General features: G+C 39.8%; 1 protein-coding gene and 1 pseudogene across 1 annotated transcript in view; both read left to right on the top strand.

The window, feature by feature from the left end:
- SLC44A5 (solute carrier family 44 member 5) overlaps positions 1-17,901 on the top strand; it is a 115,385-nt gene that overhangs the window by 54,194 nt on the left and 43,290 nt on the right. Inside the window, exons 4-7 of the mRNA XM_075537502.1 lie at positions 6,264-6,392; positions 7,161-7,221; positions 11,661-11,784; positions 15,339-15,422. Coding sequence (XP_075393617.1) covers positions 6,264-6,392; positions 7,161-7,221; positions 11,661-11,784; positions 15,339-15,422 — 398 coding nt within the window. The remainder of the gene's footprint in view (positions 1-6,263; positions 6,393-7,160; positions 7,222-11,660; positions 11,785-15,338; positions 15,423-17,901) is intronic.
- Positions 8,403-9,769, top strand: LOC142436437 (beta-enolase pseudogene; annotated as a pseudogene).

Genomic DNA, 17,901 nt, shown 5'->3' with positions numbered 1-17,901 from the left:
CAAAGAGCTCAATGCCTTGGCATAGTCAATAAAACACAAGTAAAGTGTTGTTCTGGTATTCTCTGCTTTCAGCCAAGATTCATCTGAAAACAGCAATGATACCTCTTGTTCCATATCTTCTGAATCTGTCCTGAACCTTAGGCCGCTTGCTGTCAATGTACAGTTACAACCGTTTTGGGATGATCTTAAGCAAAATTTTAATGGCTTGTGATATTGTTCTATAACCCATGCATTCTTTTGGATCGCCTTCCGTAGGAACGGATACAAATATAAAGCTCTTCCATTGATTTAAGCATTCCGTTTAATTTCTGAGGACTGCCAATTTTCCTAGATTCATACTTCGCACATCCCTAGTTCTAATCCTAAACAGATTTTTGCAGCTGTTTTCCTTGCCTTTGGTCATTCTCCATCAGCAAATGAAGATCCCAAAGTCTCCACTCCCACCAGCTGTACTTGGCTCATGTTACCATGGTCAATTCCAGTCTGAGAAATTAGTTCTTCCCCAGTCACATTTGAGTGCCTCCAACCTAAGGGGCCATTCTCCAGCATGATTGCTGACAACCTTCTGTTTGCATTTGTTAGTTCTTCAGTATTTGATAATGTTTCGAAGCTACGCTAAGGTTTTCAGCAGCTATTTCCAGTGAAGCAGGGAGCCAGGTCCTTAGACGTCTGTTCTTAGTCTAGAAGTTCTGCTGAAACCTATTCCCTTGGGGTGAACCTGCTGGCACTTGAGATACCAGTGGCACAGCTTCCAGCATCCCAGCAACACACAGACCCCACAGTATGGCAGCTTTAACAGACAAGTGGTGCCTGGGACAAGTGGCTTCTTCAAAGAGCATCTTCTTAATGAGGTCATGAGGCTTGCCTATTTAAAGCTGGAAGCCCGCTGAGCCACTCCTTCCCTTCCGGCCTCCTTTGTAATATTATTCTGCGCTACAGCATTTATTACTGTCCTTCTTAGTGATCTAGTGCTGCCTGAAGAAATACTACAAGCGACTGGCTGTAACAAGGGCAAAGCTGTCTTCCTCCAATGTAGGAGGTTAGGAATTCTAAGTCAAAGTGACAGCACGAGGGGAAGGTTTTCTTTCTCTATTGGCTCTTGTGGAAAGTCCTTGTCTCTTTCCAACCTCTGTGGGTCCAGTGCCTTTGGAGATCTCCTTGTGTCTTGTCTTCAGTCTCCTGCGTCTAAAAGTTCTAAACACAGGGAGCTCTGGAACAAAGGATGGACTCAGCTCACAGATCTTCTTTCTTGGTGGTAGGAGGTCCTTACTGCACTTGTTGCTTCTTTAACTTTTCCTTTCTTGCAAGATGAAAGGTGAAACAGGTCACACCCAGGGAAATTCCCCTTAGATCAGTGCTATAACCTAAGTAAGGATCCCACCCTAGTCCCCTTACAGCTGGTTAACTAAGCATACTATACAAGATGAGTACACCATTGTGTAACTATCAAACCACTGACAACATGGCTCAGCCAAACTGACACCTCTTACCAAATAAACGCACCCCCCCCACCCCCAGACTCACTGTCATCAAATCAATTCCAACTCAGACAGAGGAGAACTTCCCCCATAGGCTTCTGAAAGTATAGCTCTTTATAGTCTCCACCCACCCCACACCCCAGGATTTTGTGAAGGGCAAAGTTCCAGCCATGATGTTTTACCTGTTTGTTGTTATCCATTTTCCCCTATTCAAATAGAAAGTTCTAGAATTCATGGTTTTAATCTGTCATATTCCCTTTTGAGGACAGACATAGTATCTGGACCAATTCAGAGTAGGCAATCATAAATATTTGTTGAATAAATGGGTGAACAAATATCTTCTTACTCCAAGTCCAGTAATTTCTAAACTAATTCTAAACTAATCTATCATGCTCATGATGAAACAAAAGAAAAAAGTTCATGTACATGATAATGTTTTGGTGTTCTAAGCTTCCAAAATGATGTACTATATCATTCTTTACTCACAGAAAATATAATGTTTTAACCTCCAGTGTAAATCTTTGGTCCACCAATCAGATCCTAATTTATAAGGGAGTTTTAAAACTTTATGAGTTAAAGATGTAAAAATGACAATAGCAAAATATATTATAAGTGCCCTTTGTGATTCACAGAGAAATCAGAACTGAGTCGGAATATATATTAACTGCTATTAATGCATACTGGATTTTTACTCTGTCAAACAATGGTTTATCTACTGATGTAAGTCACATTCTTATTCATTATGTTTTTATTAACTACACATGGTTAGCGAGCCTTTAAAGGGCAGACTGTGATCACAAAAGATATCTAACTTCAATGTGACCTTCATTCTTGGCTAATTATATGTTGATTACCACTAATCAGTGCCCTATTTAAAGTGAGCAGATTGGTTTGATAGAGGGAGGGAGTAAAGAGCAGTTGTTATATTGCTTTGTTGTTGTTTTGTTTTCACAACTCGCTGTGTCTGCAATGAGAGCTGATGTGATTCTCACATATCCCCATTTTAATGGCTGTTTCTCACTGCCTTCGTGTCCATTCTGACTCATAGCAACCCTGTCGGCCAGGGCAGAACTCCCCTGCGAGTTTCCAAGACTGTAACTTTTGACCAGAATAGAAAACCTCACCTTTAGCCCAAGGAGCAACTGGTGGTTTTGAACTGCTGACCTTGTGGTCAGCCCAATGTGTTTGGTGCAACAGAGCTATTCTGACTCATAGAGGCCTAAGTGACACAATGGAACTGCATTACAGGGTTTTCTTGGCTACTAGGTGAGTGCAAATCACCATCGTTGCCGTTAGTAGCCACGCACTTACTGAATCGTTGTGTAGCCAGGCCCGGATGTTGGATACAGAGCACTATCACGTGTACGTCAGTGGTTGTCGTTAGGTGCTGCCCGGTCCTGCACCATATTCACACATTTTGTTATGCTGAGCTTACTGAAAAAGCTGTGCTAATCCATCTGTTCAGTGTTTTTCTCTATTTCGTTGTTCCTCTGCGTTACCAAGCATGCTGTCTTTTTCAGGGACTGGACTCACCTTATAACATTTCCAAAGTAGACAAGTGAGTAGACTCACTTCTTCCTTTTTAGTCATTTCACTGGGGGATCTTACAGTTCTTATAACAATCCATACATTCATTGTATCAAGCACATTTGTGCATATGTTGCCATCATCATTTTAAAAACATTTTCTTCCTATTTGAGCCTCTGGTATCAGCTCATCTTTTCCCCTCCTCCTTCCCCACCTTCTCTCCTCTTGATAAATTATAGATTTATTATTTTCACATCTTACACTGTCCCCTGTCTCCCTTAACCCATATTTCTGTTGTTTGTCCCCCTGGTAGGGGAGGGTTGTTATATGTTGATCATTGCGATCAGTTTCACCTTTCTCTCCTTTCTCCACTCCCCTACCTTCATGGGGGGGGGGTATCTGTCCAGGGTTCCATGTATCAAGAGCTCTTATCTGTACCAATGTACATGCTCTTGTCTAGCCACATTTGTAAGGTAGATCTGGGGTCATGATAGTGGGTTGGGGCATGAAGCATTAAGGAACTAGAGGAATGTGTGTTTCATCGGAGGCACCCTGGCTGGCTCATCCCTTCTTGTGAGCCTTCTGTGAGGGGATGTCCAATTGTCTACAGATGGGTTTTGGGTCTCCCTTCTGATTCACAGTGATATGATTGTTTGTTTTGGATCTTCTGATGAGTAATAACTGATCCCGTTGACACCTTTTGATCACACAGGCTGGTGTGCTTCTTACATAGGGCTTTGCTGCTACCCTGCTAGATGGTCACTTATTTAACTTCAAGCCTTTAAGACCCCAGACACTATATCTTGTAATAGCCAGGCACCATTAGCTTTCTTCACCACATTTGCTTATGCACCCATTTTGGCTTCAATGATCGTGTTGGAAAGGTGAGCATCACAGCCATTCTCACTTCTAAGGAGCATTCTGACTATAATTCTTTGAGATGGATTTTTCTTCTGGCAGTTCACGATATTTTCAATGCTATTTCTTTGCTAAGACAATCATTCAAATGCATCAATTCCTTGGTGGTTTTCTTTATTCATTGTTCAAATTTCACAAGTATGACATGATTGGAAATATCATGGTTTGGGTCAATCACACTGAGTTCTCAAAGTGAAATCTTTGCTCTTCAACATTTAAAAGAGGTCTTTTGCAGCACATTTGCCCTGTGTAATACATGACTTGATTCCTTTACTGCTACTTCTATGAGCATTAATTAGGGATCAAACAAAATGAAATCCTTGACATTTCAATCTCTTCTCTAACATTATGTTGTCTATTGGTCCAGTTGTGAGGACTCTTTTTTTTTTAAACAATGAGTTGCAATCCATATGTTTATATGTGAAGTGTATTTACACAAAAGGGTTTCAAAAAGTTCATGGAAAAACCAAATTAAAAGATAATGGAACTTTTCCATGAACTTTGTGAAGCCCCTTTCATACTTATAAATACTTAAAATATCATGGTCCCTATTTGTTTTTACTATAATTTAATCCCTTTGAAAATATTATTGTCTTCAGTAATCCTTTTAATAAATCTATTAAATATATACAGTAAGAGAACTAGCTCAGGTGCCTTCTGTAATCATGTAATTAAATTGTCAAAGTCTAATATCTATAAGGTATCTGTCAATCTGTTACTGGCTTATTCAGTTTACCTCCAATTAAAGTGAACTTTTGTTTTTATTGATAATGACCTTACCCTTCTTCTAAACAGTGTAGGCATGCTGGAATCTGTGAATGGCTCCACCAGCTATTCAAACTTTCTGAAACGTACCTGTGAGAATTCTGACAGATTGCTTCTATGAGTATATGTGATTGAATATTGTGTATGTACAAGTACATGTGTCTATGAACAGCTCTGGGAAAAATAGATATGTAGATGTGAATGTGGAAATGGCCATTTTTCTTGTCAAAGCTTCTAGAAGGAATTTGAACTGCTGCTGCTGCCGTTTGAGCTGAAATTGGAGCCATCTGTCTGATTGTCCCCCTGCTCAGATGTAGAATTGACACAGAATGTCCATGACCCCAAAAGAGAAAGAAATGAGTCATCTCAGCAGCTTTGGCTTATCTGCTTGCAAACAGAACTTCCAGACACACATCAGTGAGAATCATTACCAAAAGGACTGCAGGGAGAAGGGAACAGGGATTGAGGAGGATTTCACATGGAAGAACCCAGGGTTGAGGATAGGACACACGACGATTGACTGAAGTCTCCCACTTAATATGTGCTGTCTTCTTTGTGTCTTTTTAGTTGCATACAAAAGCAAACCTGATAGTCCTTCTCTGCTTCTGTTTCTCTCTGTGGAGTTACTAATTAGCTCTCAGCACTCTGGTGGCTCTGTAGACTAGCACAGTGACCTGGTGTGGCACTGATAACTCACTAAACGTCAGGAATGTGAAATAATTGCATTGGTGACCGCTCTGCCCATCCGACTGGAGGTGAAAAAAGATTAGAATTGATTGTGACCAAAAGTCCTAATTTTGTTAGTTTCTTATGGCGATATAACCCCAATTATGTTTTGTGAATTTTTGTTGAGAATTCACCAGCAGGGATAATTATTAATAACATAAATAATCAATATTCAGAACATACTCATATTTAATCTGTTTTATTTATACACGCAATGGGAAGCTAGAGTCTATGTCTGACTAAATAAATTACGCCAGTAAAATTAACCTTCAATTATACTCTTAACATTGAAATCAGAAAAATTATAGGAAAATAATTATTTAAAGTGCAACACTTTCCTGTGGATGGTCCCATGTATCTAAACGGAGGATAAAAATTGCAAAGAAAAAAATATACACACAGACACAAATGAGTGCATGAAAAGCTGATGAAATCTGAAAAAGTCCAGGGAACTATTATCAATGCCAATTTCTTGCTTTTGATACTGTACTATCATTATACAAGTTTTTTCCTATTGGGGAAAACTATGAAAGATATTGGAGTTCCTGATTTTATTTTGCACAGTTATAGCTGATCTATGTTTATTTGAAAATTAAAATTTAAAACAATTCAATTATTGTAAAGTTTGAACACTACATCAAAGTTCATGGGTTAGAGATTGGTTAACAGGTACAGGGGATTTCTTCATCTTTTATGATAAGATTAGAAAATAGGTTTGACATTCTTGGACGGTAAGTATTGTGTTGCTCCTAATTATGATGGATAATTTTAAAATATAGCAATATAAAGACTCTCCCATAGTTTATTCAACTAATTCAGTTCCTATCGCTGTGTTCCTTTCCTTGTCAGATCTGTGTCTCCCAGTGTCCAGAAAGATTTGTAACCTACGTGGAAATGCAAATCAGAACCAAAAGCAACCAAACTCACTGGACATACTACAAGCAGTTCTGCAAATCCAGTTTTGTTAAACCTAAGAAGGTTTGTGTCCTTAAATTTAACATGAAAGGAGAATTTTGACGTGTGTTTCACTCTTCTGGGTAATTTGTGACTTAACTGCACCTGATGCCATACCTTCTATGGTTTACTAAAGGTCATACTCAGTTAAAGCATACACACTAACACACACTCACGAATACACATATGGCCTATTATTTTGTAGAATTGGCGTATCTGGTAAATCCATTCCAATGATTCTCTCACATCAACAACGGGATGGATGTTCTGCTGTCACCATTTCACTGGTAATGAAGACCTATGACTACTTAGTAACAAGCACAATCTTAGCCTCCAAACCAGTTTGATAGCCACTCATTTAAGAAACCTCAAACATTTTTGCAGGTCTGAGAGTTGGGGTGGGGGCGGGTGTGCATGTAAAAAGTTCAATATGTGGAATAATACTAATGTCTTCAAAATGAGAGGTTGTTTTTCCAGCAAAACAGGGAAATGGCATGTATAAAATGGAAATAGCTTGTAGCTAACACAAAGATAACATACTTTCAAGGGTATAATTGGTTCCAAGGAGTTTAGTTTTATTATTGCTAATTCCATTGGATGGTGGTAATGACATTTAAGAATATTTATTATATGCATGTATGTGTGTGATAACCTGACATTATTATTAGAAAAAGTAATTTAGGGAACTAGGATCATTATGGGTTAGATATTTAAGGAGCAGTCTTTCTGTAATAAAGGTAAAGGTGGCTGTCTCAGAGACCGAAATGTTAACACACTTATCTTCCATTCTAGTCGCTCACAGAAATCTTACTGGAAGAAGATTGTCCAACAGCAATTTTTCCAAGCAAACCTTGTAAGTAGCTGCTAATTTACCTCAGAAACACAGAACATGCCATGAAGTGATTTAATTCTGTCTCTGTTCCATGACTGAGGTGATTAAGGGCATAGAAGGCAAAATTATGTTCAAACCCATCCTCCTTACTCCAACCCGGGCTAGTTCACTGGGGATCAGGATTGTAGGTTTGCATAGCATAAACAAAGCATGACAAAAATGGATTTTTAAATGCCAATCATTGATTTCCAGTCCAACTAAATACACACATAAAGCATGTACATACCTCTACATTCAACTGTAAGGTTGTTCAGCAATTGTCAGAGGTAGGAGAGGAAAGGAGATAATTTGTCTTTATAAATTTGAAGTTTAAGCTACTTATGTTTCCTAAATGAAGTATTATTTTATTGCTTTAAATAACAAAATCTAAGGTCAGAGATACGTATTAGAACATAAAGAAGCACCCATTTCCAGAAGGCTGTGGAAGACAGTGAAAGCCCCAGACCCACCAAGAATCAGCCTACAATGAATTCACTAGGACCATTGACCAGGGGGGTAAAAAGCCTGCCCGCAGATAGAGTATATCAGATATACTTAGGTTACAACTTAACTTCATTTGTTTGCCTTTTTAATCCATTCTTAATTTGCTTTATTTATTATTATTTTCTGTTTTCTTTTGATTGAGGCTTTCTGTATTTTATTTTGTTGGTGTTTATGCATGATTTTCTTTATATGAAGTCTAGAACAGGCAGATCTATAAGGATGTAACCGGATTAATAGTTTCTTAGGGTATGGCAAAGGAGATTGAGGGGAAATGGGGAAGTAATAATAATGAGTACAAGAAAGAAGAAAATGTTCTAAAATTGATTGTGGTGAAAATTGCACAACCCTAATATAGTCAAAGAGTGAATTATATGGTACATGAACTATATATCAATAAAACTGTTAAAAATCAATGAAGCATATTCTATATGGTCTAGTGAGGGAGAGATCAAGCTAAACATCGCATTTAACTTATATCCACAGAGTAGGGGATTGATGAAGAAAAGTGTGATATTTGGGGGGAAAGCCAAGGAATATTTAAAATAAAATGAATACTTTGCAGGTAATGAATGAAATCCAGCCAATGAAAAATTTTTATTAAAGGAAATACTTAAGAAATGAATATTAATAAAAAGAGGAGGCCACTGTCCCAGCTGCCACCCAGACTCCGAGCTCACCCCAAGCCCCAAACGAAGACATCTCAGTCATGGCCATGCAGAAAATCTTTGCCCGGGAAATCTTGGACTCCAGGGGCAACCCCACTGTTGAGGTGGACCTGTACACAGCAAAGGGCTGCTTCCGAGCAGCTGTGCCCAGCGGAGCTTCCACGTGGATCTACGAAGCGCTGGAACTGAGAGATAGAGACAAATCACGCTGCCTGGGGAAAGGAGTCCTGAAAGCCATAGAACACATCAACAAGACATTAGGTCCTGCTCTGCTGGAAAAGAAACTAAGTGTTGTCGATCAAGAAAAAGTGGACAAATTTATGATTGAGCTGGATGGAACTGAGAATAAGTCCAAGTTTGGGGCCAATGCCATCCGGGGCGTGTTGCTGGCCGTGTGCAAAGCGGGAGCAGCCGAGAAGGGGGTTCCACTCTACCGCCACATCGCAGACCTGGCTGGGAACCCAGATCTCGTTCTCCCAGTGCCTGCTTTCAATGTCATCAATGGGGGCTCCCATGCGGGAAACAAGCTGGCCATGCAGGAGTTCATGATCCTGCCCGTGGGAGCCAGCTCCTTCAAGGAAGCCATGCGCATTGGTGTGGAGGTCTACCATCACCTCAAGGGGGTCATCAAGTCCAAGTATGGGAAGGATGCCACTAATGTGGGCGACGAAGGCGGCTTTGCACCCAACATCCTGGAGAGCAACGAGGCCCTGGAGCTGCTGAAGACGGCCATCCAGGCAGCTGCCTACCCAGACAAGGTCGTGATCGGCATGGATGTGGCAGCGTCAGAGTTCTATCGCAGCGGGAAATACGACCTGGACTTTAAGTCGCCCGATCACCCTTCAAGGCACATTACTGGGGAGAAGCTGGGGGAGCTGTACAAGAGCTTCATCAAGAACTATCCTGTTGTCTCCATCGAAGACCTCTTTGATCAGGATAACTGGGCCACCTGGACCTCCTTCCTCAAGGGGGTCGACATCCAGATTGTGGGAGATGACCTCACAGTCACCAACCCCAAGAGGATTGCCCAGGCTGTTGAGAAGAAGGCCTGTAACTGCCTGCTGCTGAAGGTCAACCAAATTGGCTCTGTGACGGAGTCCATTCAGGCTTGCAAACTAGCTCAGTCTAATGGCTGGGGGGTGATGGTGAACCACCGCTCCGGGGAGACTGAGGACACATTCATCGCTGACCTGGTGGTAGGACTTTGCACTGGACAGATCAAGACTGGTGCCCCTTGCCGCTCAGAGCGCCTGGCCAAGTACAACCAGCTCATGAGGATCGAGGAGGCTCTTGGGGACAAGGCTGTCTTTGCTGGACACAAGTTCCGTAACCCGAAGGCCAAGTGAGAAGCTGGAGACCCAAGGCACCGCCCCCACCCCCACCCCAGGACAGACACAGGCCCTGGAGCCTTTCCCCTGAAATAAACACTGGTGCCAACAAAAAAAATGAAAAGAAAAAGAGGAATCATTACATGTACTGTATAATATGAAAAAAATGTTTTGAATGTCTTAAAGATGAGGGAGATTCATCAAAATGTTTGTACAGTTCCCTGTCGATGAAAGGACTATGAATAACTTTGTATTTTTCTTCATAGTTCATCTATTTTTGAAATATGCCCTGAGTATATGTGATCATTGAGGCACACAGATGTGATAGGTGTGCCCAGGAGTCATATGTAGAACAAGGTCAGTGTACACGAGGCAGGAGAGGCTCTGGGTATATAGACCAACAGAGACGTTTTCAAAGGCAAGCATGTCTACTATGTCAAAGTAGCTTAGCAAAGTTATCCCACTTGACAGCAAATATTCTGAGTTCTACTATGGTATGAGCATTCTTCTGAGTAATAGGTTCAAGCAAAAATGAAGAGTGACAGAATTTGGAGGGTTTTGTAAGTAGGAGATTATTGGCATACATTAGATGACAGTTCCACATGGCAGGGTGGAAGCAGAAACTGACTGGAATGAGAGATCAGAGAAGCAGCTGGTAGAAGCTACTGTGTCAAGAATTTGTCAGAAAAGTGAAAGATACAGAAAATGAAGAGACAAAAAGGATGAAATATAATAGTAGCTGAGCTGAGCTGAACAAATCATTGAGTCTGTTTTACTTTAAAACCAAATAGGCAGGAAAAGCTTTATGAAGATCAATTTCTTCTTCTTTATCAAACATGTTAATACTTTCTGATTTAAACTACATATTAACCAAATCTATGATGCTTCCTATAGGAAAAATATATGAAAATGATTCCTTTAAATGATCTTCATTAGTTTGAAAATATTTTTAGTACTACAGTAAAGAAACGATTATATCCAATTAAAGTGTGTATACTGAAGACTGAGCATGATTCTTTCTCAGAAATGTTAGCCTCTAACTTGGAAGCCTCTTCTGTTAACTCCAGAATTTCCATTTCTGCTACTTAAAAAAATATGTGAAAATGAAAAAGAGACAAAGACTTTACAAACAACAATACAAATTGTCTCCATAGCATATATTTTGAGTTGATTCATGTTTCCCCCAACATTATTTACTGAGATCTCCAGTTTTCAAGGTTTTGCTCAAAGAGCAAATATATATATAAAACAAATTTTAATTCATCCAGGCATTCAATCAACTGGGTACTTTGTACGAAGCATATAAGCTTACTAATGATCTGTAGATCAAATCAGATCTGATCAGAGCATTAAGTAAAGTATATAAGCTATAGGGGGAGAGTTCGATATTATTATGTAAGGTACATGTTTCTGTTGATTGGAGAATATAGTATATGTGCATTAAAAAGAACCAAAGTGAGTTAAAAGAAGTAATGTCTAACACCCCATTTACCTTTTTTCCCTCCAAAATGGTTAGATGTTTTTGTCATCAACAAATATAAAAATGCAGCATCCAGAAATGTTTGGAATGATCTTTAAATAATGTATTTTGTGAATGAACAGAATAAAGTGTCCAATTGTTTTATGTGCCAGTTTGGAATGCCCACCTCTGTTGTGCGTTTTATCTATGATTACTTGATAGAGAGATCATTGATAATAGGATCAACAGGTTTAGAATGTGGTTTTAGACCATGATCATACTTCTTCTCTATTTCAGTCTTAGAGCTCTCAGAAAATCTTCAGTTCATTAACTAATGAGCAATAAGCTGTCTATACTATACTGTACACTTTACACACCGATAGCAAGAAGCCTAAGAATAGGAGCGACGTCATGAAGGAAGAACTTTCTTAAAGAGTGACGGCCATATTGTAATTGTTTTTCTAGTTCTCCAGAGATGCTTCCCTGACTTCTCTACGAACAACGGCACTTTGACAGTAGGAAATAAGACAGCATTCGAGGATGGAAGTGGGAAGACAAGAAATGTTATGGAACTCAGGGCAGCTGCAAAGTAGGTTTGTTTACCTTCTCAGTTTTGATATCACCCTTGATTGTAACCAAGACTACAGTGTCTATCAAGCAAGAGTTGTAGAAAGACAGTTAGATATTATTATGAAATATATATGAGGGGTACACCACAAAAAATGGGATAAAAGCTCTCCTGGGGGCAGCTTTCTTGTACTCATTTCTCCCACCAGGCCAGCACAGAGCAGCTCCTCCAGTTAGTGCACCCAATAGTGGGACCTGGGAGGTTCTCTCTGATCACAGAGAATTTTCAGATCATTAAGTTATGGGCAATTTTGTCCGTTATTTGAGTGAATCTTGTAGTGAAAGCAGTTTCATTTGTAGTGAAAGCAGTTTGTGTGTGTGTGTGTGTGTGTGTGTGTGTGTGTGTGTGATGGCTGATTTAAGAGAACAGGGTGCTGATGTGAAATTTTGTTTCCTGCTCGGGGAAAATGCCACAGAAACTGTTGAACACAGCTTACAAGGACAGCACCATGGGGAAAACTCCAGTATCTGAGTGGTTTTCTCATTTCCATAAAGGTGCAAGGTCGATTGATGACAAACCTCATTCTGGGTGTCTGTCAACTTCCCGAACAGATGAAAATGTCAACAAGGTGCCTGCACTTGGGCTCGCAGACCTGTGGCAGAGCCTTGATGAGATGGGCAGGAGAAGCCATCTGAATTCTCTCAGAACTTGGCTCAGTGGATTTTAACAGAAGCTTTGAAAATGGAAAGGGTCATTGTGAAATATGTGCCTCGGGTTCTGGCTGACCAAGAAAAAGAGCTTTGAGTAGAAATATGCCTTGCTTGGAAAGAATAGCTTTGAAGCAACCCAGAGATTTCCCCAAGGTCACTACTAGTCATTACAAGGTCATTCTGTTATTCTTATGATCTCAGAAGTAAATATCAATCAAGCCAATGGAAGGCACCATGGTCACCTCATCCATAAAAAGTTTGTCTAGGGAAATCAAAGATCAAGCTGATGCTCACTTGTTTTTTTGATTGAAAGGAAATAGTGAATTTGGAGTTTGTTCTACCAAGTCAGATTGTTAATCCAGCTTTCTATTGAGAGATTCTGAAAAGAGTAACAGTGTGTGACGACAGCCTATTTTGTGGGCAGATTTTGCCACCACAACAATGCACCTGCTCACGCAATGTGTTAGTCCGAGTAGACTATAGAAGCTAATTCATAGAGACACTCATATGTGTATAAGAAAGAGATTTAGATTGAACATTGAGAAAACATTCCAGCCCAGTCCAGATCAAGTCCATAAGCCCAATACTAGTCCATATATCCGATACCAGTCCATAAAGTCCTCTTCGGACATACAAAATACATGCAATGATGCTGAATGCAAAATATCACAGGCCAGTGGGTAGAAAGTCTTGGGATCCAGTGGCATTGGAAACATCTCAGCACTGGCAGGGGTGTCTGCATGGCTTCTCCAATACCCAGGGCTTCATCAGGGTGGGCCCATGTGTTTTGTTAACTGCTACGTCTCCCAGGGTGTGTGCCAAGAGTCTCCCACCTCCAAAGAGGAAATCCTGGAATTCCCAGAATCCTTAGGGGAAGGCTATACCCATACAGAATCCTCATTGGCTAGACTCCACTCGTACACTCTTAATTCTCAAATTAACAAGCAATTATATATCTTTTTTTACATTTTATTAGGGGCTCATACAACTCTTATCACAATTCACACATATACATACATCAATTGTATACAGCACATCCATACATTCTTTACCCTAATCATTTTCAAAGCACTTGGTCTCCACTTAAGCCCTTTGCATCAGGTCCTCTTTTTTTTGGCCCTCCCTTCCCGCTCCCCCCTCCCTCATGAGCCCTTGATAATTTATATATCTACCATACACATCCATCTCAATGTGCCATTTTTTTGCAAAACCCAGCATGCCTCTCTTGCCCCACACACCTTACTCACCTGACTTCGCTCAGTGTGACTTCTTTTTGTTTCCACGAAGCAAGAGGGACATGAAAGGACAATGATTTGATGATGTAGAAGAGATGAAGAAAAAAACCAGGGAAGTTCTGTCAGCCATCTAAACAGATGAGTTTGATAAATGTTTCCAAGAATGGAATCACAGATTTGACAAATGTTTTAAGTATAATGGGGAATACTTTGAAGGTGATACGGTTATTTTATTTAAAAATTTAAATACATAACTTTGAAAAAATAATCCCAGTTTTTTTTGTTTACCCCCTCATATGTTACTGTGGAATATAGTATGTATGTATGAAATGTAGCATATGTAGATTAAGAAAAGCATGCCAAGTAGGAGAAGCCAAAGTGAATTAGAAAGAATAATGTGAGACACCGTTTCCCTTTTGACCTTCAACATAGTTAGATGTTTCTGTTATCAACAAGTATAGAAATGCAACATAAGGAAATGTATTGAAAGATCTTTATAAAATGTAGTTTGTGAATGAACAGAATAAAGTACCCATTGTTTTTTAAAGCCTTGTGGTTTTGAAATGACTGAAATAATGAAACTGCCAGATGTTTTGAAAGTGGGAGTTGGATTGAGACAGAGACAGAGTGAAGACAATGCCTTCTCAATGCCGTGTCAAGTTTCTGTGTACCAACTGCAGAGCAGACAAGTTGCCATTTCTCAGGGCTATGCACGCCATGGGGCTACAACGTAGTAGGAAGCCTTTGTTCCCAATAAACAGACTTTTGTCGCATTACTTAGTTGTTGAGTTAAAAAATTAAGAATGGGAGATATTTTAATGCATCTCTTAGAACACTTTAGAAATACAGTAGAATAGTGTAGCTCTTTCCTGTTTAAAATATAACCACAACACGAATGAGTTTCACAAATGTAAAACAGAGAGAAATCACAAAAAATAATGCAAATATGACTTCATTGATAAGATTCAAAAATCAAACAGGACTAAATCACATTACCTAGTTATTTACATGTAAGTCATAAAACTCAGAGGCAAGCTGGAAGATTATCAACAAAGGTAGGATAATGGGGAACAGACGTGCAATGGAGACACGGGGGAACGGGATGGCAATGCCGTATTTCTTGACAAGTATGAACACGGTGAACACACTGGTCTAAGTGCAGTTCAGATGGACACTAGTCATCTGTAGACCCTTCTTTATCTGTGCCCTCAGTCCTTCCTGCTACTGAACCTTCATGGCACCAGGGAAGGCCTTTTCTGTACTGAAGCGCTGCATTACAGGAAATAAGAATGACCTTCATTCATGAGGCTCAAAGTTAAAAGCTGATCGTTCATTTTTTTAACTACAGTGAAATTTGTGCAAGATAGGGACCATGCAGTGCACCCTAGAGAACGATTGGTTCAGCATGTTTGAGCGGTGACTTTTGTGTATAACAGCAGCACCCTGTTTGATAACAGCATTATCAAAGTGACATCCCACCTGTCATTGTGGTTGGAAAAGAATTGAATTCTGACAGGTAGTTTTTAAAACATGTTTTGAAAAACAGCTTGAAAAATTCCTCTTAAGTTAATAAAAATCTTTCTAGGTAGTAGTAATAAAATAATTGATTTTTCTTCTTTTTTTAATTCAGTGGCGTCAATAGACTCCTTAAAGTAAAATCAATTGGAGTAAAAGTATTTGAAGACTACTCAACGTGTTGGTTTTGGATTCTCATGTAAGTGAAATCTATGTTTCTTCCCAGTCACATTTGGTTTTAGTCTGTAGGAGTCTTTCTTAAAATGATCTGTTCTTACACTTTGAGCTGGGTCTGGTTTTCTATATTGTGTTAAGCCAGGTAGGCTAGAGAAACAAATCTGAGGACACTCTTGTGTAAGAGAGAGCTTTATATCAAGAAGTAATTATGCATCAATAAATCATCCCAGCCAAGTCCAACTCTAGTTCAGAAGTGCAATACTAGCCCCTAAGTCCCTCTGTAGACGCACAAAGCCACATGCAATGATGCAGAATGCAGGACCATCGCTGGCACATGCGTGCAAAATCTTGTCGATCCAATGGCAGTGTGCACATCTCCAGGGCATGTGAAGGACTCCGTGTGGTGTCAACAGGAAGGTGAAGGAGAGAGAGGGGAATTCCCATGATCCTCCTTATGAGAAGGCCATGCCCACAAGGCGGTACCATCAGGCTGTCACATGATTGACAGGCTACACTGCACCCATATCTTCTTATGGGTGCCATATTACCACAAAAAACCTAGCTATCACAAACATTTTGTTTGTTTTCAAAACTAGGTTTATCCCTGTTGTATTTTGTTATCATTGGTAGCCTTCTTGACTCTCTGGTATGTCTTTTTCTATGATTTTTGGTATATGAAATCCAGGTAAGGGTTCTGAGGGGATATGGCAGGGGAGGTTGGGGGCGGGCGGGCAATGGAGAGCTAATATTAAGGAGTACAAAAAGGCAAAAAAATTGAAACTGATTGAAGTAGTGATTGTATGAAATTATTGATATGACTGGACTATGATTGGTATGATGTCTGGATTATGTCCTACTATTATGGTTGCAAAAACTTTTCAGTTCATATTTTTAATAGAAAAGAGTGACTCAGACTTTAGTTCCTGTCTTTTTCTTTTCAGACTGGGTATGGATGTGTGCAAAGATACTTGTAAATATGTTCAGTTCTAGCAAAGTCGTCATAATCTGATTTTTAAAATTTTATTCATTAGATGGATGTGATGGACACGGTGTTATTTCTGATTCTCTTTTTGTTCATTTGCCCTTCCCTGCATTTGGCTGCTACCTGCAAGGTCAGCAGTTTGAAGCCACCAGCTGCTCCAGGGGAGAACAGCCAGGCTTTCTACTCCCATAAACAGTTACAGTCTTGGAAACCCACAGGGGCAGTTCCATCCTTTCCTGCAGGGGTGCTATGGGCAGAATCAACAAGATGACACCGAGTTAGTGAAGCACCTGTGACCCTGCCCCTTGTTTATGGGAGAAGGATGAGACTTTCTACTCCTGTGACAGTCAACAGTGGCAGTGCTACCTGATTTTTGGTTGTTGGCTTTTTTAAAATAAAAATTTAATGTGCCTTCAGTGACAGTTTACATTGCAAACTAGGTTTTCATTAAAAATTGTCTATGCAACTTGTTCAATGACATATAATACATATGTTATACAGTTTGTGTTAGTCCGGGTTGACTAGAGAAACAAATTCATAAACACTAACGTGTGTAAGAAAGTGATTTATTTACAAGCGCAATTGAATATTGAGAAAACATCCCAGCCAGTCCAGATCAAGTCCATAATTCTGATATTAGACCATATGTCTGATACAATCTATAAATTCCCCTTCAGACTCCCACAACACCAATAATGATGCTGAATGCAGAAAGATGACAGGCATTGAGGGGGAGGTCTTGTGGCAGTAGAGGCATCTTAGCACTGGCAAGGGTCTCCACGTGACTCCTTCAGCTCCAGTGCTCTAGCATAGCTCTCCATGTATCTTGTCGGCAAGCATGTCTCACAGGGATTGAGTGTGTGTCCTGCCTCCAGCGAGCTATTTATCTTCTTAGCACCTCCAAGTAAGGTCATCAAGCTGCAACCTGACCAACAGGCTAAACTCCACCCCTTCACGCTTATGTCTCAAATTGATAACAGATTACGTAACCACCACACAGTTCGATAGTTCAGTCATATCACTTGTGTTGAACAATCCTCACCACAATCAATTTTAGTACATTTTCTTCTTTCTTGTACTTATTTTTATTAGCTCTTCATTTTCCCACAAGATTCCCTGCCATACCCCCAAGCAAACAAGTACAATTCAAGTATATTGATGATATTTTTAATGGTACAATTCTCACTCTTCTATCTATATATTAGATAACTTCCCATCTAATCTATAGTGTTCTTGTCATCAATTTAATCCCACATTGATAGAGCTTAATAGAGCATATAGCTCAAGGTAGACATCCTTTACTAGTTCATCTAAAACTATTATTTATTTCAAGAAAGCTTCAGGAGATATATTTGGTTTAAGGTTTAAAGAGTGTCACTTATTTACTGCCACCGATTCACCTCCAACTCCTAGAGATCCTGTAGACATGTAACTCTTTATGGGAGTAGAAAACCTCGTCTTTCTCATAATTTTTATAAAAGAATTTGAAATACAGAATAAACAAGCTTGTTGCCACCTC

Source organism: Tenrec ecaudatus, chromosome 1 (genome assembly GCF_050624435.1).
Source record: "Tenrec ecaudatus isolate mTenEca1 chromosome 1, mTenEca1.hap1, whole genome shotgun sequence".
Classification (NCBI taxonomy): Eukaryota; Metazoa; Chordata; class Mammalia; order Afrosoricida; family Tenrecidae; genus Tenrec; species Tenrec ecaudatus.
Note: the sequence above shows the minus strand (reverse complement) of the source record. Positions and strands in the feature narration are given on the sequence as shown.